The sequence below is a fragment of the Polypterus senegalus genome, chromosome 3 (genome assembly GCF_016835505.1).
Source record: "Polypterus senegalus isolate Bchr_013 chromosome 3, ASM1683550v1, whole genome shotgun sequence".
NCBI classification, from domain to species: Eukaryota; Metazoa; Chordata; class Cladistia; order Polypteriformes; family Polypteridae; genus Polypterus; species Polypterus senegalus.
In genome coordinates, this window is record NC_053156.1 from 289,591,275 (window position 1) to 289,616,715 (window position 25,441).

The following is a 25,441-nucleotide window of genomic DNA, read 5'->3' on the forward strand; positions in this document are numbered from 1 at the left end:
TGTGAAAATGATTCATTGAAATGAAGGAGAGGTATTGAATGGAGGAAGGCTTGCTGGTCTAGTGGTCGGTAGTACTGCCTGGTATTTCTTTGCATGTTCTTCAATGTTGCAGCTGGGGTGGGGCTACTCCCTGGTTTGTGTTTATTTTCCTTTATTTTTACATTTTTCTCAGATTTTAAATTCATGTTGTTATGTTAACCAGAAAGCAGGAGACAGAGCTGGAGGTGGCAGAGTCAAAGATGCTAAGATTTGCATTGGATGTGACGAGGATGGACAGGATTAGAAATGAGGACATTTGAGGGTCAGTTGAAGTTGGACGGTTGGGAGACAAAGTCAGAGAGGTGAGATTGCGCTGGTTTGGACATGTGCAGAGGAGAGATGCTGGGTATATTGGGAGAAGGGTGCTAAGGACAGAGCTGACAGGGAAGAGGAGAAGAGCAAGGACTAAGAGAAGGTTTATGGATGTGGTGAGAGAGGACATGAAGGTGATGGGTGTAACAGAGGACAGGAGGATATGGAAGAAGATGATCTGCTGTGGCAAGCCCTAACGGGAGCAGCCAAAAGATGAAGAAGAAGTTTGTTATGTGTATGTAGAACAGTGGAATATCGGAAAAATTGTGCTGAGGACGGGCCATTCAGCCCAACCAGGTTGTCCATCCTATTCAATGAGATTGTCAAAAATAACAAGTCAAGTTAGTTTTGCTTGGTCATTAATTCCATGTGTCTGTGGTTCTTTGTATGAAGAAAAACTTTCCAACATTTGTACACAATCTTCCCTTAATAAGTTTACAACTGTGTCAGCGTATTACAGGATTTATTTATTTATATAGTAGCAGCTGGGATCCACCGTACTAATTCCTTTCAGAATGTTAAACACCTCAGTTACATCACTCCTTACACTCTCCTCGTGGCTTAGTGGTTAAGGCTTTGGACTTCAGACAATGAGCCATTCACTTCACCTGCCCGCGCTCCAATTGGAAAAAAAATAAAAGAAACCAATTGTATCTCATATGAGGGGGGACCCGAAAATAACGAGCATTTTTTTTTTTCCTGGAGGCTGGAGAGGCATTAGTTCCGACGTTTGCCACTAGGTCCGTGTACTAGACTGCCCTCTGTATCATTTGGCCAAGTTGCATCCTTGAAGTGCTCAAGCGATCGTGTGATGCAGTGCGGAGAAAAAGACCCGAATTGTGACAATCAGACGAGTGGCTTCTGCATCATGGCGACACAGCATGGAGTGTGAGGCAGTTTCTCACGAAAAAACGGGATGACAATAGATTCCCACCCCACTCCCCGGACCTTGCACCCTGTGATTTTTTCTTATTTCCAAGAATGAAGAGTGGCCTTAAAGGAAAGTGTTTTCAGGATGTAGAGGAGGTCAAGAAGCAAATGACGGAGGCACTGAAGATATCACTTTGCAAGAGTTTCAGAACAGTTTTGAACAATGGAAAAAGTGGTGGGACAAGTGTAAAGTATTCCGGGGGGAATATTTTGAGGATGATTACATTTTGGAAATATTCAGAGAAATATACGATTTAAAAAAAAATTCTTGTTATTTTTGGGTTCCCCGCTCAATGAACAATGAAACTCGTACGCCTCAGATCTCTGCTCAGCTCGAGTTGATCCTCTCTGGACTTTCTCTAGTGCTGCTGTGTCTTTTTACTTCTCCATAAATGTGATGGGTTCAACAACTGGCTATTGAGTTCAGTTCAGGTTTTAATTTTGCGATGTTCAAATCATCGAGAACAGTTGATTTTAGCATGGTGTCTGTATGCGTGTCTGTGAGTGTGTCTGTGTTTGTGCGCGATTTTCACGTCTTTAAATTACAATTTCTGTGTAAAAATGATGCAGTTTTGGTGTTGTGTAGAACTCCTAGATGAGTACAGAAATTTACAATGAGCAGTTTCTGAAATATCAGCCCTGAATGCTGAGAGCTATGCACAATGATGACTTCAGAAAAACAAAAAAAGAAGTTGCATCATTATCACCTGAGTCAAAGAACCATCAGAATTATACTAAATCTGCTGCAACTTGACAAATATACCCAATAAGCAAACAGCAAGGTCATTTATCTGTTTTGAATTATTTTTACCTTGTCAGAGGCTCCAGACCTGTTGGTTTGGGTCCATTTTGGTCCACAACTTGTCCCCATATCCTGCAAAAGCTGTTTGACCTGCGTCTGCCGATATCGGCCATAGGAATCGTTTAACTGGGTTTTGTGTAGTCTGCTCCATTTAGTTATGGGACCAGGCCTGTTGATTTGGAAAATATTTTGCATGAGTAGTTTTTGAGATACATTATTTATTTAAATATACAGGAACACACACACTGAGGCACAAACAAGGGCGCACACACACTCACTGAAATGTATAAGTGAAGAAAGCTAGCAGCTTGTTTGCCCTACCAGAGCACATGCTGAAAGATAAAGAGACAGAAATTACACACGCAAACACACATGCACACTCACGCACACTCACACAGACACACATACAGACACACACACTTTGATCTCTGCAGGACAATGTGCAAGTGGCATTAGGCCACCCCATGCCAGTCTGCCTATCTATGCAGCTTGTTTACTTCAGTTGACCCAATGTGCTTAGTTGCAAAATAAATATTATAGAAGTTGTTCACTTGATTGTTCATTTTATTCTACATGTATTTATGTACATAATCATAATAATAATAACTGGGGGGCTTTGCCCCCTGCTCGCTTTGCTCGCTAACTCCCGTGCCTGTGCTACACACGAGCCTCTTTGCAGTTCTGCTGCTCGAGTATGGGGATGTGAAGTTACAATTTAAACAGATTTTAATTTTCATGTGAAGTGTTACATTTGCATCCACGTGACGTATAACTGCCGTCAATGAATTTCGTTTCTTTCTCTCTATTAAATAAAACAACATTTTCAAATGTTTGTCCCTGTGATTTGTTAATTGTCTTTGCTATTCTAACGGGAAACTGTTAACGTTTTAATACGAATGGCATATCAAGATCTCCTTTGTGGTGTAATGTTATCCCCTGGAGATGTACTACATTACCTTTCTTGGATACGTGCTTCCTTCTACAGTAATTCGTGTGGTGGGTAGACCGTACGGTGTTAACGGTTGTAGATATTCTACAGGATATTGTAAGCTGATGTTTTTATCTTCTGCACCGACACCACCAACTGTTTCAGCAGAGTCTATTGATACGCATTTAACCAATTTGCTGTGTTACTAGTATACATTTTTGGAGTTAATTCATTTTGACTTCCTCGTTTCTCTGTGCTAGTCTGCTTATTTTTTCTGTTGATTACTGTTCGTGATGAAATTCTTCAATAAGATTTGGACATAATAAGTCTTCTTCGCTTAAAGTGAGGAAAACATTCAAATTTCTAAGAGCTAAGAGCGCAAGAAGTGTGTCTGACAAAAGCATTCACAAGACTGAGATGTGAGAGGACCGCGGTCTTGTTTGAAAATGGCTGTAAGTAGGGTGTGACTTGAAAGAATCTCAAGGCAAAAGTCTCGTCTCGTGGGACGTCATTCCAAAAAGTCTTTTCTAAAGATCACGCCTCGTCACAGGATAAAAAGTCTCATCTCCCAAGATTTTTTTTATTATAATAGAGAGATCCATGCCTCCATTATCCATCCTGCTATATCCTAACTACAAGGTCACGGGGGGTCTGCTGGAGCCAATCCCAGCCAACACAGGGCACAAGGCAGGAAACAAATCCCGGGCAGGGTGCCAGCCCACCGCAGTAATAGAGAGATAATAATAATAATAATAACTAGCCACACTACCTTGAAGACTGGTAAAAGCAAATATTTTTAAATTATTCTAATCTCTTGCCTCAGGTGCACTTTCAGCAACGTTCCTCGATATTTCTGCATGTGTTTGTGTGTGAACGTCTCTCAAGCGCGTGATTATTTTTCTCACATCTAATCCACCTTGAAAGGTGACTCTCCGCATGCCTCACTTGCCTTTTTCTCCTCCTTGTGCGTCTCACACTTGCACTTTCACTTTCATCATGTCACCAAAACCGAACTGACCAATCACATTAAAGCCAAACTGACAAATCACATTAAAGCCAAACTGACCAATCAGATTGCCCAGAGGGACTCAACACACAAACTTTTGGTGTTTTTTTTGTGTGTGTTTTTTTTTTTATCTCGCTGCCCACCATAATGTTTGAGACATTCCTCGATTTTCTTGAACCCCGCTCCACATATTAAAATTATAAATCAAACACTTCATAGGTGATTAAACTGCACATTGCAGTACTTGTACTTTCATTTAAGGCGATCTGCAAACATTTCGGTCATACCATGAAGAAATGACAACATTTGTTCTACACGGTCCCCCCATTTTAAGACACCATAATGTTTGGGAGAATTGGCATCATGGGTGTTTGTGATCCCTCACTTGTGTTTCATGGCTTCATAATTTACCTCGGCTTGCTTCTACCCTTTGGAGTCTGTAGTTGCTATTGTTCAACTTGAGGACAAGAGCTGTGCCAACGACAGACAAAGAAGCCATTATGAGGCTGAAAAACCATTAGAGGTATCAGTAAAACCTTAGGATGACTGAAATCAACTGTCTGGAATATCAAGAAGAAGAAAGAACACACTGGTGAGCTCAGTTATGACAAAGGGACTGGTAGGCCAATGAAGACCTCCACTGCTGAAGATAGAAGAATCTGCACTGTGGTCAAGAAAAAGCCCCAAACGCCTGTCCAATAGAGCAGAAAGTGTCTTCTGGGGACTTAAAAGAACCTGCAGAATTTTGGAAAAAGGTGTTGTGGACACATGAGACAAAAATGAACATAATCAGAGTGAAGGCAAGAGTAAAGTGTGGACAAGAAAAGGAACTGCCCAAGATCTAAAGGAGACCAGCTCATCTGTTAAACATGGCAGTGCTGGGGGTGTTATGGCTTGGGCATGTAAGGCTGCCACAGGTCCTGGCACACTTCTCTTCATTGATGATGGAAATGCTGACGGCAGCGGCACAATGAATTCTGAGGTGTACAGAAACACCTGATCTGCTCAAGTTCCATTAAATGGCTCCAAACTCCGTGGACGACGCTTCATACTACAACAAGATGATGATCCAGACATAATGGTGAGGCAACAAAGAAATTTGTCAAAGCTAAAAAAAATATAAAGTCTTCAATGGCCAAGCAAGTCACCTAATATGAATCCACTTGAACAGGCCTTCAATATCCTGAAGAGAAAACTTAAGGGGACAAGCCCCCCGAAACACGTAGGAGCTGAAGCGTGGCAGAGCATCTGGTGATGTCTATAAATCGCAGGCTTAAAGCAATCATAAGGGATAACTGTCCTAAATATGACGGTTTTAATAGACCTGCCATTGCTGTGTCCCAAACATTAGGGTGCCCTGAAATGGGGGGTCCGTGTCGGAAAAGTGTCGTGTGACCAAAATGTCTGCAAATCCCCTTAAAAGAACGTCTGCAATGTGCACTTTAATCACGATGTCTGACTTGTTTGATTTGTCATTTTAAACTGTGGAGCAGTGGGCCAAATCAAGGACAAACGTGTCGTTGTCCCAAACATTATGGAGGGCACTGTAACAGAATGAACATTGACGTTCTTGACTGCATTTTGTTGTAGAGTACAATCTGTTCTGTGTGTAATAGCCTGGCATTAGATACTGTTTTGTTAAAAATGACTGAGAAAGTGTAATGCCTGCTAAGAAAAACATTTATAGAAATCTTATAATTTTATAGGAAACTTGAAGTGCATTTATTTTCTAGTTGTAATCAATGCTTGAATTCTTCAAACCATTTAATTTGTTCTTGATCTATGAATGACAAAGTAAGCACAATAGCATAACCGGGACAGACCACTGGCCGCGTCGTTCACTGAAAGCAGCAGACGACTCGACTTTATCAGTCTGTTCTAATATTTATAGAATGTGCTGCATGTTTACAGCGTTTTGAAGACCATTAGGAAGTTCTGCCTGTTCAAAATAATCACGTCACAGGCTTTGTTTGCTCTGAAGGTCAGATTTCAGGGGATTGTTCCCATGTCCATATGCATACAGTATATAACTAACAATGCATGAGAGCTCCAAAGCATTTTTATCCCATTGAGTCCAGGAAATGGTCATGGTGTACAATATTTATACTTATGTGAGTAAAACACAAATATATTATGACATTTTGACCAACTCTAACCTGGATATTGGCTTCCTCCTCTTCCTGTTTTTCCCAAAGGTTTTAATCAGAATTGTCTACTAGTGGCTAAAGTGCTGAACTGTAAAACACACAAGTTTGCCAGTTTAGCTGCTCATAATGTCCCAAATACATGTATTTTTACTAAAGTGTTGTTGAACTAGCTGTGCTGCCCATCTAAGACAGGTTGAATCCTAAATAATTAACGTAGACCTCAGTGTTAACATCTGCAATAGATAATCTGTTGGAATGTATTTTGCAATGCATGTACTAATAAAATGCATTGCATTTGTCATTCCAACAGATGGTGCATCATAAACATTTGTAGTAACACCATGCATTATTACAAATGTTAGTGATGTGCCATCTGTTGGAATGACAAATGCAATGCATATGTCTGGTCTGTTATATGCCATTTGGAGTTTAGGATTCATAAAAGCTGTGTTAATGTTTGCGATACACTATCTGTTGGAATCAGAAATGCAATGCATTTTTTACTACAAATGTTTGTAATGCACCATTTGTTCAAATGATAAATGCAATGCACATGTCTCTGCTATGTGCTATTTTGTACGCAAGATAGATAGATAGATAGATAGATAGATAGATAGATAGATAGATAGATAGATATTGGTTTTATTATAGTCGGCAGGATAGATAGATAGATAGATAGATAGATAGATAGATAGATAGATAGATAGATAGATAGATAGATAGATAGATATTGGTTTTAGTATAGTCGACAGGATAGATAGATAGATAGATAGATAGATAGATAGATAGATATTGATTTTAGTATAGTTAGATAGATAGATAGATAGATAGATAGATAGATAGATAGATAGATATTGATTTTAGTATAGATAGATAGATAGATAGATAGATAGATAGATAGATAGATAGATAGATAGATAGATAGATAGATAGATAGATAGATAGATAGATATTGATTTTAGTATAGTTGGCAGGATAGATAGATAGATAGATAGATAGATAGATAGATAGATAGATAGATAGATAGATAGATAGATAGATAGATAGAGACATTATCGAGAAAGACAGTGGTTGAGAAGCACTGACTTAGGTGACCCACTGTGACCGACTCATAAACCAACAACAGCATCCCCGAACAAACCCTAGGGTTGAGAAACACGGCCTTACATGGACCTGGCATGTGGTCACAGAGACTTGAAGGTCACTTTGTGCTACAAGTATGTGCACAGGTGACCAACATACGACTCGTATGCTTAGTGACTGACAAACATCCAAATGGCTGCTCCCAAATGGAGTCGTCAGTCGGCACAGGATTATCCATGTCTCAGTAGTTTATTCCAGATTTTCAAAAACTCTTTGGGTCAAAAGGCGCTTCTTGGCTTCATTCCTAGATACACTACCCCTTAATTCCTCAAGAACGTGATATTTCCAGTATCAAAAAGCTTTTCCTTACTTGTTCATTGGTTTCATAAAATGTTTCATTTGAAGAGGGGCAAAAACATTTTTGTTGGGTCAAAAATGGTTAATTTGGGCTGACAGAGTGGCAAGTTCATTTTAATGTAATGAGACTCAATTACCCAAGGAGCCTGTAAGCTCTTTTACTACATAATCAGCCTATCTGTATTATTTCCAATAATTAAAAAATCATAGTACAGAATGGAGATCTGACCGTAATTCCAAATTGCATCTCTGAGTTTAGGCTGGCAGTCTGTGATTAAGGGTGTCAATTCTGTTTTTGGGAAACTGATATGCTGAGATTCCCCTCAGAGATAGGCAGGTGGTCTACATGAAGCCAAAAAAATTAAAGAAAAAATCAAAATGGACAGAAAAGGACTGTTAAAAGACTAATAATGATCCCTCTGTCCCAAAGTCAAAAGCAAAAGACACTTCACCAGCTATAGGAATGCAGGCTGCGTCTTTTCAAGGGCTCATAAATGACCCACACTGTTGGCTGGCAGCCTCTGGATTTTGTATTAACCAGAAGGCAAATAAGAGATTTAAAAAGACAAGGAGACTGCAAACATTTGTGAAACCTCTCTTTGCTGTCTGTTAGAGACTGAGTGACTGGGGGTAGAGGGTTCAATAGGTATAGTTCTGCGGCGTAGACTTCAAATCTAAAGAATGTCCATCACTCAGCTCTGGGCCTACGCCAGCACCATTGGCCTCGATGCAGTTCATCACAGGACACGCCATGACACCCCCACGCTTACTCATAGCAGGCTAGCTGGGTGTCAACAATCAACATAATGCACCCCTCTCTGAACTGTGGAGGGGAGGTGGAAACCAGAGTATCAATATTGTATGTAGAACTTGGTCATATATGTGCACCATATCACCTAGACAGGGAAAGAACATTCACAACCAGGCTGAGATCTGAGCCAAGCGTTTGGTATTGATAGGCAGCAGTTCTAACAATTGTGCAACATCACTTAAGAGCAAAGGGAACAATACATGCAAATCAAACTGCCTGCTTAAAAAGCATAGATAGATAGATAGATAGATAGATAGATAGATAGATAGATAGATAGATAGATAGATAGATAGATAGATAGATAGATAGATAGATAGATAGATAGATATGAAAGGCACTATATAACTGATTGATAGATAGATAGATAGATAGATAGATAGATAGATAGATAGATAGATAGATAGATAGATATGAAAGGCACTATATAACTGATAGATAGATAGATAGATAGATAGATAGATAGATAGATAGATAGATAGATAGATAGATAGATAGATAGATAGATAGATAGATAGATAGATAGTGTGGAGATGCTCGGACCCAGCACACACAGGCAGACACAGAACGTCTTAAAAACACAAACGTTTTAATTGCACACCACTATTTTCACACCCAAGCCCAGTGCAGTAATCCCCAAACACAATCCTTTAGACTCCTTTCTTCTTCCTATCCTCTCGCCTCCAACTCCTCCCAGGCATTCCCAGGCTCCTGGAATGGAGTGAGGCGGCCTCTTTTTTATCTTCCCTGGATGTGTTCCAGGTGCTTGATGACGGACGTCCAGCAGCACTCCCCAGTGTGGCCGAAGTGCTGCCCTTGCACCCATAAGCACTCCGGGTGTACACTATCCCTGTTCCGGCAGCACTTCCTGGGCTCCACAAGTATCCTGGTGACCCCTAGCAGTGACCATGGGCCCCAACCAGGCTGAGCTTCCAAGCTCTGGTTCCGTGGCCCCCACGCAGAGCAGGGTGGCTGCCCTCTTGTGGCCCGGGGAAAGTATTTCTCCTCTCCCGGACCCTCCAGGCATCCCGAATGGGCAGGACTCCTGGCCATCTGCCACAACAGATAGATAGATAATTGTTTAGAATAATGATAATAATAATTCTTTACATTTATTTAGTGCTTATCTCACTACTCAAAGCGCCACCACTAATATACAGTATCCACCTGGATGATGTGACATCAGCCATTTTTGTGCCAGTACGCTCACCACACATTAACTATTAGCCGTTGAAGTGGTGAGAGAGAGAGATAGCTAATTAAAGAGAGGTGATGATTAGGGGGGCAGAATGACTAGGCCATGGAACCTGGCCATCTTGATACATCCTACTCTTTATGAAGGACGCCCAGGCATCATTTATGACCACAGAGAATCAGGCACTCGGTTTTACGTCTCATTAGAAGGACTGCGCCATTTTTACAGCACAGTGTCCCCCTCACTGCACTGTGGCATTGGGATCCACATTCAGACCATCAGGTAAGTGTCCCCTGCTGGCCTCAACAACACCTCTTTCAGCAGCAACCCAAGCAGTTCCTGGTTGGTCTCCCATCCCAGTATTGGCCGGCCCTGAACAAGTTCAGGTTCAGGTGGATGACCTCCTCTCAAGTTAATGTGGTATGGCTGATGAGTTAGAACAGAGAATGAAGTGGTGACATGGCAGAGCAGGTCAGTCACAAATCTTGACTTTACAATCGGACGTTGCTTTTAAGGCCTAGTTAGGCTACTTAAATCAAGGCAACCATAGATAGACAGACAGACAGACAGACAGACCTGGCAGTCCTGAGGCATTATTCAGGTATATTGCTGGATGGAAGGATGACTGGGTGTGCCTTAGAGTTTATCATGACCTGAAGAGCTGCATTTGCTTTCATGTACCTTCACACTGAAATTAAAACCTTTAAGTTAATTGCCACCTTTGGTATTATAGCTATGTATTATAAACCAGCTCTTAGTTTTAGATATAACCAGCTCTGCTACCCATCTAAGACTGGTTGGAATCTAAATAATCCACTTGACCTCAGCATTAATGTCTGCAGTGCACTATTGAAATATGTTTTGAATTCATGAAGATAATAAACTTCATTGCATTTGTCATTCCAACTGAAGGCACATCACAAACATTTGCAAGACAGTGTAACTGCAGCCCACAATACTCATAATGTCAGTGATGTGACAACCACAACATTATTCACAAAACAGCCATGGCATGTTGAGACCAACAGAATCTAGCTGTAGACCTCCACTATGTTGAAGAGGTTGTCACTTCGCATGATATGTCAGTGTTGCTGTATGGTTACACTGTGGTTAAGATCAGAGTTCTGAGAGGGTTATCTGACTCAAATAATGATGACTGTGGAGTGAGCCAACTGACAAAAGCGGTTGTTTGTGATTCACATTGTGGGCATTCAATGGTGTTGTGGGCATTATGTGACTGATGTGATCGGTACTGTGGGCTGCTGTTAGACCTGTCTTGACATTTGTAGTAACAAAATCCAAAGACATGCAGGTTAGGTGCATTGGTGATTCTAAAATGTCCCTAGTGTGTGCTTGGTGTGTATGTGTGCCCTGCGGTGGGCTGGCACCCTGCCTGGGGTTTGTTTCCTGCCTTGTGCCCTGTGTTGGCTGGGATTGGCTCCATCAGACCCCCGTGACCCTGTAGTTCGGACATAGTGGGTTGGATAATGGATGGATGAAAATCCATACTACACATGTATGTGATATGCCATCTGTTGGAATGAGAAATGCAATCCATATGTCTATGTTATATGCCATTTGGAATGGGATTCAAGGAAGCGATGTTGATATTTGTGATACATTATCTGTTTAAATGACAAATTTAATGCATATGTCTCTGTTATGTGCCATTTGCTATGGGATTCAAAATAGCAATTTTAATCTTTTGGAATGACAATTATAATGCATATGTCTCTGTTATACATCATTTGGTATGGGATTTGTAAAAGCAGTGTCAATGATTGTGGTGTGACATCTGTTGGAATGACAAATGAAATGCATATGTCTTAGTTGTATGCCATTTGTATGGGATTCGTAATAGATAGGTAGAACTTTATTTGTCCTCAGTAGGAAATTTGGCTTTTCAGAGAAGCTCTTTAAATAAATGAATACATAAACAGGTATATAAATATACAAGTAAGTAAGTAAGTAAATAAGTAAGTAAATGAATAAATAAATATCTGAACAAATAAGAAAATTAGAAAGAAAGAAGGAAAGGTTCTGACTTGGCTGCCACATCCACAGTGAGGCATTCTGTCCTCGTATTGCTGTTGGTATAACATTTCTTGACACACTTCTGATGAGTAATGTGTTGGCTGAAAGTCCTCAGTGTTGCTGTGTCAGGGAGAGGATGTGTAGCATTGTTCATAATGGCACTCAGTTTTGTTTTTATTGTCTTCTTTGCTACGACCTCCAGGAGGTCCACAGTGTGTCCTATGAATGAGCCTGCCTTTTTAATCAGCTTGTTGATTTGGTGGGCCTCAGTTGAAGTGATGTGACCAACCCAGCACACCACAGCATAGAAACTCACATTGACCATCGCAAGGAAATGGAAGATGTGAAGGAATTCAGTTCCCACATTAGAGGAATGCAGCATCCTTAGGAAAATTAGTCTGTTCTGCCTTTTCTTCTCTAGTTCCTCTGTGTTCTGAGACCAGTCCAACCTGTTATTGACGTGGACCCCCTAAGTACTTGTAGAAGTGGACCATCTCTACATTCACTCCTTGACTAGTGACTGGACTAGGAGGCTCTTTGGAAAGTCAATCAGCAGTTCCTTTGTTTTACTGATGCTAAGGTGAAGACAATTCTCTTTACACCAAGAAACAAAGTTCTCCCCCTGACTCCTCTCCTCTGTCTCATCCCCCTTATCAATGCACCCCATAAGCACAGATTCATCCAAGAATTTCTGCAAGTGATAGGACCTGCTGTTATATTTATGGTTGGTGGTGCGCAGAGTGAAGAGAAATGGAGACAGGCCTGTTCCTTGTGGTGCTCCAGTGTTGCTCACATCCGTATCAGAAACACAGTATTTAGTATTTAACAACCGAACTTCGCTCTGTATGTTATATACTTTGTTATCATCAAAATGCTCAATTCTAACTCGGTTTTACTAGAAATAATAAAAATAGGTCACAATCAGGAATTGAACTTTGCACCCCTAAAGTTTCATGTCATCATCCAAGCATCCAAAGTCAAAGTGCCCAATCAAACCAAAAGCCTGCCTAAGCCTCACTGGGACTGGGACTGACAAATCAGGGCACTTCTTTCTTTTTAGTCAATCTTGTGAGTCCAGACCCCAGCATGTCTGTATAGTTATTTATTTATCTGTTTATTTAGTAAAAGAGCTTCTGGAAAAAAGCCATATTTCCCCTGGGGACAAATGAAGTTCTGTCTATCTAGGCCAGGGGTGGGCAATGTCAGTCCTGAGGAGCCACAGTGGCTGCAAGTTTCCATTCCAACCCAATTGCTTAATTAGAAACCAATTCTTATCAATCTCAGTCTGTCAGTCATTGTCCGACCCGCTATATCCTAACACAGGGTCACAGGGGGTCTGCTGGAGACAATCCCAGCCAACACAGGGCGCAAGGCAGCAACAAATCTGGGACAGGGCACCAGCCCACCGCTGGGCACACACACCCACACACACCAAGCACACACTAGGGACAATTTAGTAAAATACAGTAAAATGTATGGGTACTCACCAATGATGAATGATATTGAGGATGATGATGAAGTAGCTGTGCAGTACGATGCAGAGGATTTAAAACTCCTTGGGTGGCGCCTCTTCTTCAGGCGCTTCAGGAGGATCGCCAATGCACCTAACCTGCATGTCTTTGGACTGTGGGAGGAAACCCAAGCAGACACGGGGAGAGCGCCCCCTGCTGGAAAACACGCCCCAGTAGTAGTGTCGCTCCCCACTGAATTGATTGGCTTGTGCCTGTAAATCGATTCTAATGGCTCACATTTTTTTCAAAGTGAAATCTTCGTTCACAGGACGCCCATCGTTAAAAGGGAGTTTTCTACATTCATCAATAATGAAATGTGAAATTTTGCATGTAAGTCAGATTTTTAAAGAGTGATGGGTTCTTGAACACTTGATCTACACGAAGCCCGGCATATTTAATTTATTTAATGGGAATAATTTCGGTGAACCACTCAGTCATTTTCTAAACCGCTATATCCTAACACATTGTCACGAGGGTCCGCTGGAGCCAATCCCAGACAACACAGGGCGCAAGGCAGGAACAAACCCCGGGCAGGGCAGCACACACTAGGGACAATTTAAAATCGGCAATGCATCTAACCTGCACCTCTTTGGACTGTGGGAGGAAACCGGAGCACCCGGAGGAAACCCACGCAGACACGGGGAGAACATGCAAACTCCAGGCAGGGAGGACACGAGAAGCGAACCCAGGCCTGCCAGTCTCAGACCTTATTTTATTTTATGGCTTGTTGCTCTGCAATGTAATGTCTTATATCGTAGGATATCATCCAAATGACTTGAAGCCTAAAAAGGATCATTTTCAGTCTGTCACATTTTCTATTAAGTGTTTTATTAAATCGAATAGTGTATGATGAACACACACAGATATAAATGGAAACAAGCTAGATGGAGAACTATTGGCTGCTTTGTCGTTTACATTTTATTGTTAATAATTGCCATTAAAACAGTGAATGCAGCTTTTTATGTTTGAAATGAGCAATTAAGGGTGGGGAACCTTAACAAGTGAGACCACTAAAATGAAGCATCAAAATGTCACCTGAGTGATGAGTGCTTCATTAGCAATAATTGACTTCTCATTAAGAAATTGGGTTGGGACAAAAACCTGCAGCCACTGCGGCTCTCCAGGACCGACATTGCCCACCCCTGGTCCAGGGGTAATAGTCCCTGATTTATCATGGCCCGGGTTCTTGACCAGCAGGTAGCAGGACCAGCATCGCCTGAATAGGTAACTGGAAATGAATGAAAGGACACTTCCTCTGCACTCTTGATGGATTAACAAGTGTTTTGGGTGGGTTTGATGTTCTGGTCCAAAAGGGGGACCGACATGCAAGACATGGGCTTAAGATAAAGGAAATCAATTTAAAAAAAAAGAAGTTTCAGTTTCTCCTTTGTCGTAATTTGCTCTTTAAACTTTCACCTTCAGGTTTGGTCCTAGAAGATTCAAATCTGATGAAAGAGTGGGTTAGGGCTGAAGTCAACATGGCTGCCAACAGCTACCTAGCAGCATCTGATGGGTACTGCTCCTCTGACTCCCTCCAGTACTATGGTAAGTGTTATATTTCAGCCGGAGCTCTTCTACTGGGCTGGGGTTCAAATGTTTGTTTTATGTCCTTTTTGTTCATTTTTACGTCATTAATTTATGTTAATGTTTCTTGTGATTGTTACCTGCATTATACACTCTGTCTTGGTTATGCTCCATGCATTTTATGGGTGGTACACCAAGAGGAGGGGCCATCTGCCAATGAGCTGTTCTCCCCTCTATAAATCCGGAGGGTCTCCCACAGTTCCTGGCGGTTCATTTTCAATGCGCTTGGGAGCTTTCTGGTGAGTTTCGGTGTTTTTTAGCTACAGTTTGTGCTTTTTGTGAATTATTGGATTTTTTTTCACTTCCCCTTGGGATTCTGTATTGGGGACTTGGGTTGGTTGCTTGGATTGCATTATTGTTTCAGTCAGTTCATCTGAGCTTCGCGTATCACCTAGCATTTTAGTGAAAATGTATTTTATATGATTCTGTGTTTGCCATTATTACTAGCCGGGGTTTGATGGGGGTATCCCCCTCTAATAGGTATTTTTGGTACTTTTGTGTTTTGGTACTCCTGTACCATAAAAATAAGATTCTACAGGTCATTCATCCAGTGCCAGTGCCAGGTTATTTTGCACCCTAGGCCAAGTTTATTAGTGCACCAACCGACTGTTCAGTATCTAACCTGTGCAGCTGGGTCCAAAACCCCCTCCCTATTCTGTGCCATAGGTGAATGCCTAATTCGCCTTTATGGTGGTAATGACCCTGCATCCATTTGAAGGTAAGCATGTTTAGGCCCAGCCAGTACTTGGATGGGAGACTAATCAGGAAAAGCTTTAGTTATCTGCTGGAAAAGGTGCTGGTGAAGCCAGCAGGAGGCGCTTACCCTGTGGTCTGAATGTGGATTCCAATGCCCCAGTGCAGTGATGGGGACTCTGTTTTTTTAAAAAATGGCACCGTCCTTTGGATGGATTAAGGTCCTGACTCTCTCTGCTCATTAAAAGATCCCTAGGCATCCTTCATAAATAGTAGGGTGTATCCCGGGGTCCAGGCTATATTGCCCACCACAGCCTAGTCATTCTGTTCCCCTAATAATCTTATGTCTCTAATTAGCTATCTCTCTCTCTTGCTGCTTCACCATCTTAACAGCTAATGTGAGGTGGTGGGAGTAGTGCCACAAAAATGGCTGGCATTGCATCATCCAGGTGGAATGTACACATTAGTGGTGGTTGAAGTGACTCCCCACTCATTGAAAAACTTTGAGTAGTGAGAAAAGCGCTATATAAATGTAAAGAATTACTATTACTATTATTGTAGAAAGGTCTCTTCAGGCTGCATCCTCACCCTTATTCATTTATTCACCTTTAGCCACGCCCATTCAAGGACTTTGACCACACCTTCCTCATTCTGCTAGACTTTTGTCACAACCCCTTTATGCAGCCTATTCAGTGAGTGGCGTGTTTATTATATACCACTGTTTTCCACTAGGTGGAGCTAGCTCACTGGAAATACATTCGTTTTGTAATTGAGTGTCTTAAGTAACCCGAAACTATATACAGGTGCTGGTCATAAAATTAGAATATCATGACAAAGTTGATTTATTTCAGTAATTCCATTCAAAAAGTGAAACTTGTATACTAGATTTATTCATTATACACAGACTGATGTATTTCAAATGTTTATTTCTTTTAATTTTGATGATTATAACTGACAACTAATGAAAGTCCCAAATTCAGTATCTCGGACAATTAGAATATCAATGCAAAAAAAGGATTTTTAGAAATGTTGGCCAACTGAAAGGTATGAACATGAAAAGTATGAGCATGTACAGCACTCAATATTTAGTTGGGGCTCCTTTGGCCTGGATTACTGCAGCAATGCGGCGTGGCATGGAGTCGATCAGTCTGTGGCACTGCTCAGGTGTTATGAGAGCCCATGTTGCTCTGATAGTGGCCTTCAGCTCTTCTGAATTGTTGGGTCTGGTGTATTGCATCTTCCTCTTCACAATACTCCATAGATTTTCTATGGGGTTAAGGTCAGGCGAGTTTGCTGGCCAATCAAGAACAGGGATACCATGGCCCTTAAACCAGGTACTGGTAGCTTTGGCACTTTGTGCAGGTGCCAGGTCCTGTTGGAAAAATGAAATCTGCATCTCCATAAAGTTGTCAGCAGCAGGAAGCATGAAGTGCTCTAAAACTTCCTGGTAGACGGCTGCGTTGACCTTGGACCTCAGAAAACACAATGGACCAACACCAGCAGATGACATGGCACCCCAAACCATCACTGACTGTGGAAACTTTACACTGGACCTCAAGCAACATGGATTCTGTGCCTCTCCTCTCTTCCTCCAGACTCTGGGACCTTGATTTCCAAAGGAAATGCAAAATTTACTTTCATCAGAGAACATAACTTTGGACCACTGAGCAGCAGTCCAGTCGAGACGCTTCTGACGCTGTCTCTTGTTCAAGAGTGGCTTGACACCAGGAATGCGACAGCTGAAAGCCATGTCTTGCATACGTCTGTGTGTGGTGGTCCTTGAACCACTGACTCCAGCTGCAGTCCACTCTTTGTGAATCTCCCCCACAGTTTTGTTTCACAATCCTCTCCAGGGTACAAGCGGTTATCCCTATTGCTTGTACACTTTTTTCTACCACATCTTGTCCTTCCCTTCGCCTCTCTATTAATGTGCTTGGACACAGAGCTCTGTGAACAGCCAGCCTCTTTAGCAATGACCTTTTGTGTCTTGCCCTCCTTGTGCAAGGTGTCAATGGTCGTCTTTGGACAACTGTCAAGTCAGCAGTCTTCCCTCATGATTGTGTAGCCTACAGAACTCGACTGAGAGACCATTTAAAGGCTTTTGCAGGTGTTTTGAGTTAATTAGCTGATTAGAGTGTGGCACCAGGTGTCTTCAATATTGAACCTGTTCACAATATTCTAATTTTCCAAGATACTGAATTTGGGACTTTCATTAGTTGTCAGTTATAATCATCAAAATTAAAAGAAATAAACATTTGAAATACATCAGTCTGTGTGTAATGAATGAATCTAATATACAAGTTTCACTTTTTGAATGGAATTACTGAAATAAATCAACTTTGTCATGATATTCTAATTTTATGACCAGCACCTGTAGATATAATATTAAAAGTCGATACCCCTCCCTTAGTGATACGGCAGTAAGAAATCACATACAGTAGGAGAAATAACTTACCTTTCTTTAATGACGATTTACGCGGCATTACAGACCAGGAAGCCAATGACAAGACTTTTCACCGAAGTGGGAGCTCAATGTATGCAGTCTGCCATTTTCATCGCTGCGCTGGTAGGATTTTCAGGATTGGATGACATTATATCACATCTGTCCATCGGCTTCAAAGGTGTGCCAGGCAATGTTCCAAGGTTTTGTACCCTTTCTCCATAGACAGACCCCCACTTAGGTAAATCATGCCATTCCAAACAAGGAAAAGAAGATCCAATATCATGCTGACTCTGTCACACAGAAATAGTACAATGTCCATTGTCGTAGTTGTCCCTTTCTTGTCTTCTAATGCTTGCCTAGCTGTTCTAATTGATGAGCCCCCGTGTGTTAAATCTGGCTTTGTGTTAGCTGTACATGTGAGAAGAAGCAGATTTATGAAATATTTTTTTGTACAGAGCACAGTGACATATTCAACTGTTGTACTTATTACAGCCACCTTTGACAGCTTTACTGTTAGACTTTCTCAGAGCTTGATGTGCCAGTGTAAGACAGAATTAAGGCTGCTTTAGACGGGATCGGTTTTACACCAAGAGGTCGGGTAAAATAATTATTATGGAGGACTTTTGCACTTTGTAATCCCTATTTAGACAGGATTAGTTTCATACCCCCTGTGAACCTATGTTAGGGTATAGCAGGTTGGATAATGACTGACTGACTGACTGACTGATGAGTTTCATACCATGAGGTTGGGTAAGGCGAGCGCTTGAAGTGGGCCAGTACGAACTGGAACACTGTACTGGTTGTAATCAGTAGGGGGTGTTACTGAGTCCCAAACTCCAAACAAAGTCCATTTTTATTAACAAACATGATCTTCACAGACAGAATAAGACCATCAAAGTACCAACAACCTAGAATACAATCCTCTTCCTCCACACTCCTCTCATCAAGCCTTGTCCTCCTCCTCCTCCTCCTCCTGACTCTGACTGGCTCCTTTAATCTTTGACGTTTCAAGTCTAGGACGTGGTCTGTAGGAAGTACTTCCGGGTCAGACAGGAGTCTCATACACTTGGGAGCATATCTCCCTGTAGTGCCCCTGGTCTGGTGACACTTCCAGAACTCCAAATCCCATGATGTCCTGTGGGTATCTGAAGGGCACCGAAATTCCAGGAGCACTGTACTCTAGCTTATCAGAGGACATAGTACTTGGATGCTAGTGTCTCTTCTGATCCTACCAACATACTGGCCTCCCTGCTTGGGTAAGGATTCTTATTCCCATCTGGTCAGAGAGCTTGTCCTTCCACTTTCTCTTATCATGGCATCCGGTCCAGGCAAGGAATCAACCCTCTGGGAGGCCGGTCCATCTCCAGCGTAACTCACAAGACATTTCCCTATTTTTTTGTACTGTTAGTTAATGTTCACCTACTGGAGCATACCGTCAGTTTGGACCACATTAGGAAACCCTTCCAATATCCAGGGTGTAGGAAAGAGGAATCCCACCGCTGGCACCAAGTGGATGACAGGCAGAGAAGTTCTGCTTTTACCTGTTGGATTACGGGCTTTCATTTTTACGAGGACCCCTCTGAAGTGGCGTGTGACCACTCAGAACTGCAGTTGGCTTTTTTAAAGAATTGTTCAGCCTAAGCCTGCGCCACACACAGATGTAAGACTTGCACCTCTTTAAGTCAAGGATTTTAATAAATTCCACATTTTTAATATTAAAGAAAAGAAGAAGAAAACCCTTCTTTATAGTAACAATATGTCTGTTTGCACCTCCAGGTGGGACCTCCAAAGGAGACAACCAGCCACCAAACATTGTGCATATCGGTACGCCAACATAACCCATCCCATGTAATTTAGCACGCACAACAAGCAGTACCAGCAGTTTATTTTTTACACTTTAGACACTGGTTAAGATATTATTACAGGGGAACTTCTGTAACTGTAGTCCCATTCAAATGACAGAATTTTACTGACATGTCGATTCACATGAGACCAACTAAATCTTGGGTTATTTTTTGTTCTGACTTTTTTATAGAAGTGTAAAATGTGCCGTAATCTTTACTGAGATGCGAAAACGCAGTCCATAAAATGTTTATGGAAAAGTCGCCCTTCACATTTCACCCCCAATAATTTGCCTCCAGCATTTAGTCCCTCACATTTCGCCCCCCACCACATTTCACATTCTACAATCTGCCCCCTGTAGATAATGAGTAGGTGACAGAAATGTAAATAATGCACTGTAAAAGAACGAGTCTCAACACTTTCAAAAGGTTTGGGGCAGCCACCCGTATATTGTTCCTAGCTGCAAAGGATTATTTTGGTTACAGCGATGCTTTGTATTCGAGTTCCACACTGAACTGTCTGAGTTAGCCAAGATGGAGGCTTTTATGTCTTGTAACCCGGAAGTGACGTCAGTCTGGGTGCCGGGACAGGAAGTGACGCCAGTCTGGGTGCTGGAACAGGAAGTGACGTGAGGTCAGGTAGGTTTTCCTGTATTTGATCTGCAGAAATAACAGAGAAAGGTTTAGAGCACCCCGCCACCCCCTGGCCTGGTGGGTAATTACCTTCACTCGGTCCCTTCAGCTCGCCCCTAGTCGCACGTGTGTGACAGCACCAAATTTGTTTTATATCTTGTCAGTTATTTTGGTTTAATAAATGCACATGTTCAAATTGCCAAAAAATGAAACACGTCCTTTGCAGGTGGAACGTTTTTCACAAACCCAGATTCCATGTTGTTCATCTACCATTCTCTTTGAAAACACGTAAATGTGGTTGTCATCATCTATCAGTTTTCTTTTGCCTCTTATTGACGCCATTGTAAATTTTTAGCATATTTTGATATCTGGCATGTGAAATGCTGCTTGTTCTTCAGCACCGCTGATAGTCAGGCGGCGAAAACGCCACACGTGTTCTGCATAGCGGCCGTAGTGTGTTCGGACACAATAAATTGAGAAACGGTGCTGACAAAAAAATCTGTGCAAAAATCCAGTAAGTCTAGCTTTATGGAATGCTATTTCGATATTTAAAATAAAATCTAAATAAGAAAAAAACAATTAAACACAGGTAATAATAATTTTAATAATTACTGCGGTGGGCTGGCACCCTGCCTGGGATTTGTTTCTGCCTTGCGGCCTGTGTTGGCTGGGATTGGCTCCAGCAGACCCCCCGTGACCCTGTAGTTAGGATATAGCGAGTCGGATAATGGATGGATGGATATTAATAATTTTTTCATCCATCCATCCATCCTCTTCCACTTATCCGAGGTCGGGTCGCGGGGGTAGCAGCTTAAGCAGAGAGGCCCAGACTTCCCTCTCCCGGCCACTTCTTCCAGCTCTTCCGGGAGAATCCCAAGGCGTTCCCAGGCCAGCCGGGAGACATAGTCCCTCCAGCGTGTCCTGGGTCTTCCCCGGGGCCTCCTCCCGGTTGGACGTGCCCAGAACACCTCACCAGGGAGGCGTCCAGGAGGCATCCTGATCAGATGCTAGAGCCACCTCATCTGACTCCTCTCGATGCCGAGGAGCAGCGGCTCTACTCTGAGCCCCTCCCAGATGACTGAGCTTCTCACCCTATCTTTAAGGGAAAGCCCAGACACCCTGCGGAGGAAACTCATTTCAGCCGCTTGTATTCGCGATCTCGTTCTTTCGGTCACTACCCATAGCTCATGACCATAGGTGAGGGTAGGAAGGTAGATTGACTGGTAAATTGAGAGCTTTGCCTTACGGCTCAGCTCCTTTTTCACCACGACAGACCGATGCAGAGCCCGCATCACTGCAGACGCCACACCAATCCGCCTGTCGATCTCACGCTCCATTCTTCCCTCACTCGTGAACAAGACCCCGAGATACTTGAACTCCTCCACTTGGGGCAGGATCTCCCCCAACCCTGAGAGGGCACTTAATAATTTTTTAAAAAGTTTCAATCTGCCGTGGGCTGGCGCCCAGCCCGGGATTTGTTCCTGCCTTGCGCCCTGCGTTGGCTGGGATTGGCTCCAGCAGACCCCCATGACCCCTTGTGTTAGGATGTAGGATGGATGGAAAAGACTCAATGATCCAGGTAGGTGACAGGAAAAATATCCTTAGCGAAGTGTGAGGAACAAAATGCGGGGGGCAACTTTGCCGGATCCCATAAAAGGTTACTGATGTGAGCGATTTCGATGGGACTAAAAGTACAGGGGTCCTCTGGTCATATTTACTTTACCCCACCTTCTGATGTAAAGCTAATCCCATCCAAATATGACTTTAGCCAGTCATGTTGCTGTGGCAAATCATTTAGGAAGAACAAATGGATATCAGCCAGTTCTGCCATACATGGAACATTTTGTGTTTTATGGTTCACCAAAATGCGGGCGGCACGGTGGTGCAGTGGGTAGTGCTGTTGCCCCGCAGTTAGGAGGCCTGGGTTCGCTTCCTGGGTTCTCCCTATGTCTGTGTGGGTTTCCTCCCACAGTCCAAAGTGATGCAGGTTAGATGCATTGGCGATTTTAAATTGTCCCTAGTGTGTGCTGCCCTGCCCGGGGTTTGTTCCTGCCTTGCACCCTGTGTTGTCTGGGATTGGCTCCAGCGGACCCTCGTGACCCTGTGTTAGGATATAGCGGTTTAGAAAATGACTGACTGGTTCACCAAAATTATTCCCATTAAATATGCCGGGCTTCATGTAGATCAAGTGTTCAAGAACCCATCACTCTTTAAAAATACGACTTACATGCAAAATTTCACATTTCATTATTGATGAAAATAATTAATTTCATCAATTAAGAAAAGTCCCTTTTAACGATGGGCGTCCTGTGAACGAAGATTTCACTTTGAAAAAAATGTGAGCCATTAGAATCGATTTACAGGCACAAGCCAATCAATTCAGTGGGGAGCGACACTACTACTGGGGTGTGTTTTCCAGCAGGGGGCGCTAGCTCCCTGTTTGGAATAAGTTCTTTTTTAATTGTGGCGTCTTGAGTAACCTGAACCTAAATAGATATATTATAAAGAGGCGATATCCATAGTGATACGGTGGTAAGAAATCACCTAAGAGAAAATAACTTAGCTTTCTTTAATGACGATTTGCACGGCATTACAGATGAAGGAAACCATAGCAAGACTTTTACCGAAGTGGGAGCTCGATGTATAGAGTCTGCCATTTTTGTCGCTGCATTGGAGGGATTTTTCAGGGTCGGATGATGTTATCTCCCATTCGTCCGTTGGCATCAAAGGTGTGCCGGGCAATGTTCCAAGGCTTTATACTCTTTCGCCATGTGCAGGCCCTCACTTAGGTAGATCATGCCATTCCAAACAAGGCAAAGAGAGGATACAATGTCATGCTGACTGTAACACACAGAAATAGTGCACGTTGCCCATTTTGCTGTTGTCCTTAACTTGTCTTATCTTAAGATGCTTGCCTAGCAATTCTAAATGCTGGGCCCCTGTACTAAATCTGGCTTTGTGTTAGCTGTACACGTGAAAAGAAAAGTAAAGCAGATTTAAAATATTTGCACAGAGCACAGTGACATTTTAAACTTCTATTCTGATCACAGAGTGCAGGATCTTTTGTTTTGCACGTACGGCAGATGATTAAAGCACATGTGCAAGTAGTGACTCACAATGCTGATGATACGCTGAGCGTGTTTATATTAAATGTATTACACTGATTGTTCTTTTTACAATTCATTTTGGGGAGGCTTCTATATATAAGTAAATAGTATCACAAATGGCCTTACCCGGCCAGGACACCTCTTCGCTGGAAGGATCGGGACAGCAAGTTTGGTCAGAGTGTTATCTCCCCCTGGATGTTAGATGGCTACCCCTCAGTGCCTCGGACTCCTGCAGGGCTTTATGGAAGATGGTGTTGTCTACAGCCCTGTTGGGATCTGGTGGTGCCACCACGGGGCACTGCAGCTGTTCCTGACCTGTGTGGATGGTTCTTCCGCCACACCAGGAAGTGCAACAAGCACCTAATGCACTTCCGGGTGCCTTATATAAGGGGTCAGCAGACAGTACTCGGTGAACCAGAGTCAGGTGGATGGTGGATGGAGCTTGCAGAGGAGGAGTGGAGGAGAAAAGAGAGAAAGAGGAGAGGAAAAAGAGGAATATTGTGCAGGTGCATTGGGACTGTGTTATGGGCTCGTGGAAATGGGGAAGACGCACTCCACGAGTGAAGAAAAAATAAAAACACTCGTGTTTTATAAGTGTGCCTCCTGCATCTGCCTGTGTCGGGTTGGGTGGCTGGCACGCCCCCTAGTGGTTGCCACATTAGTAAATATGAATGTCCCTTTGGGCATTGAACAAATTAAACTATAATCACACCTTATCAAATATCATTACTCTTTTTACTAGTGATTATTTGATGTTGCACTGCTCATATGTACCCTAAGCACACGATTTTTTACAGTTTACCAACTACAAGAAGTAGATACCTTTAACTAAGTCTTTTAAGTTTGAATTGAATCATTACTTACAACCGTGTAATTCTCACTCACTTGTTTCTTAAACTTGATCTTTACCCTCGAACGAGTCACAAGATTCTGGTTCATTTGTTTCATTTGTTTGAGTCGCACAATTCTCATTAATTTCTTTCTAGATTTTAATTCTTACATGGGAAACAAGTCACATTTGTTTTTTGAATTTAATCATTACCAGTGAATGAGTTGGATAATTGTCATTCCTTTCTTTCCAGAACTTAATCCTTAATTTTAAATGAGTCACACAATTCTTGTTAATTTGTTTCTTGAGCATAAACTTTACCCATTAACGACCCACATAATTCTCATTCATTTGCTTTCTAGAACTTAATTCTAGTGAAAGAGTCACATTTGTTTCTCGAATTTAATCATTACCTGTGAACAAGTTGCACGATTCTCATTCGTTTGTTTCCAGAACTTAATCCTTAATTTTTAAATGTCACACAGTTTTTGTTCATTTGTTCCTCAAATGTATTCTTAACCTGTCAACGAGTCGCACAATCCTCATTCATTTGTTTCTAGAACGATTTGCTTTTGTTTCTCAAATTTAATCAGTACCTATGAACGAGCTGCACAATTCTCACTTGTTTGTTTCCAGAACTTAATCCTTAATTTTTAAATGAGTCACACAATTCTTGTTCATTTGTTTTTTGAGCATAAACTTTACCCATTAACGACCCACATAACTCTCATTCATTTGTTTCTAGAACTTAATTCTTGTTAACGAGTTGCTGTTGTTTCTCAAATTTAATCACTACCCATGAATGAGCAGCATGATTCTCATTCATTTGCTTTCTAGAACTTAATTCTAGTGAAAGAGTCACATTTGTTTCTCGAATTTAATCATTACCCGGGAACGAGTTGCATGATTTTCAATCATTTGTTCATAGAACTTAATCCTTGTTAACGAGTTGCTGTTATTTCTCGAATTTAATCACTACCCATGAATGAGCAGCATGATTCTCATTCATTTGCTTTCTAGAACTTAATTCTAGTGAAAGAGTCACATTTGTTTCTCAAATTTAATCATTACCCAGGAACAAGTTGCATGTTTTGCATGCATTTGTTCATAGAACTTAATCCTTACTTGTAAATGAGTCACACAATTCTTGTTCATTTGT

General features: G+C 42.0%; 1 protein-coding gene across 1 annotated transcript in view; it reads left to right on the forward strand.

The window, feature by feature from the left end:
* The window catches only part of LOC120526287 (bile acid receptor-like), a 102,832-nt gene that overhangs the window by 14,798 nt on the left and 62,593 nt on the right, over positions 1 to 25,441 (forward strand). Inside the window, exon 2 of the mRNA XM_039749407.1 lies at positions 14,575 to 14,697. Within this exon, the coding sequence (XP_039605341.1) occupies positions 14,601 to 14,697 (97 nt within the window). The 5' untranslated portion in view covers positions 14,575 to 14,600. The remainder of the gene's footprint in view (positions 1 to 14,574; positions 14,698 to 25,441) is intronic.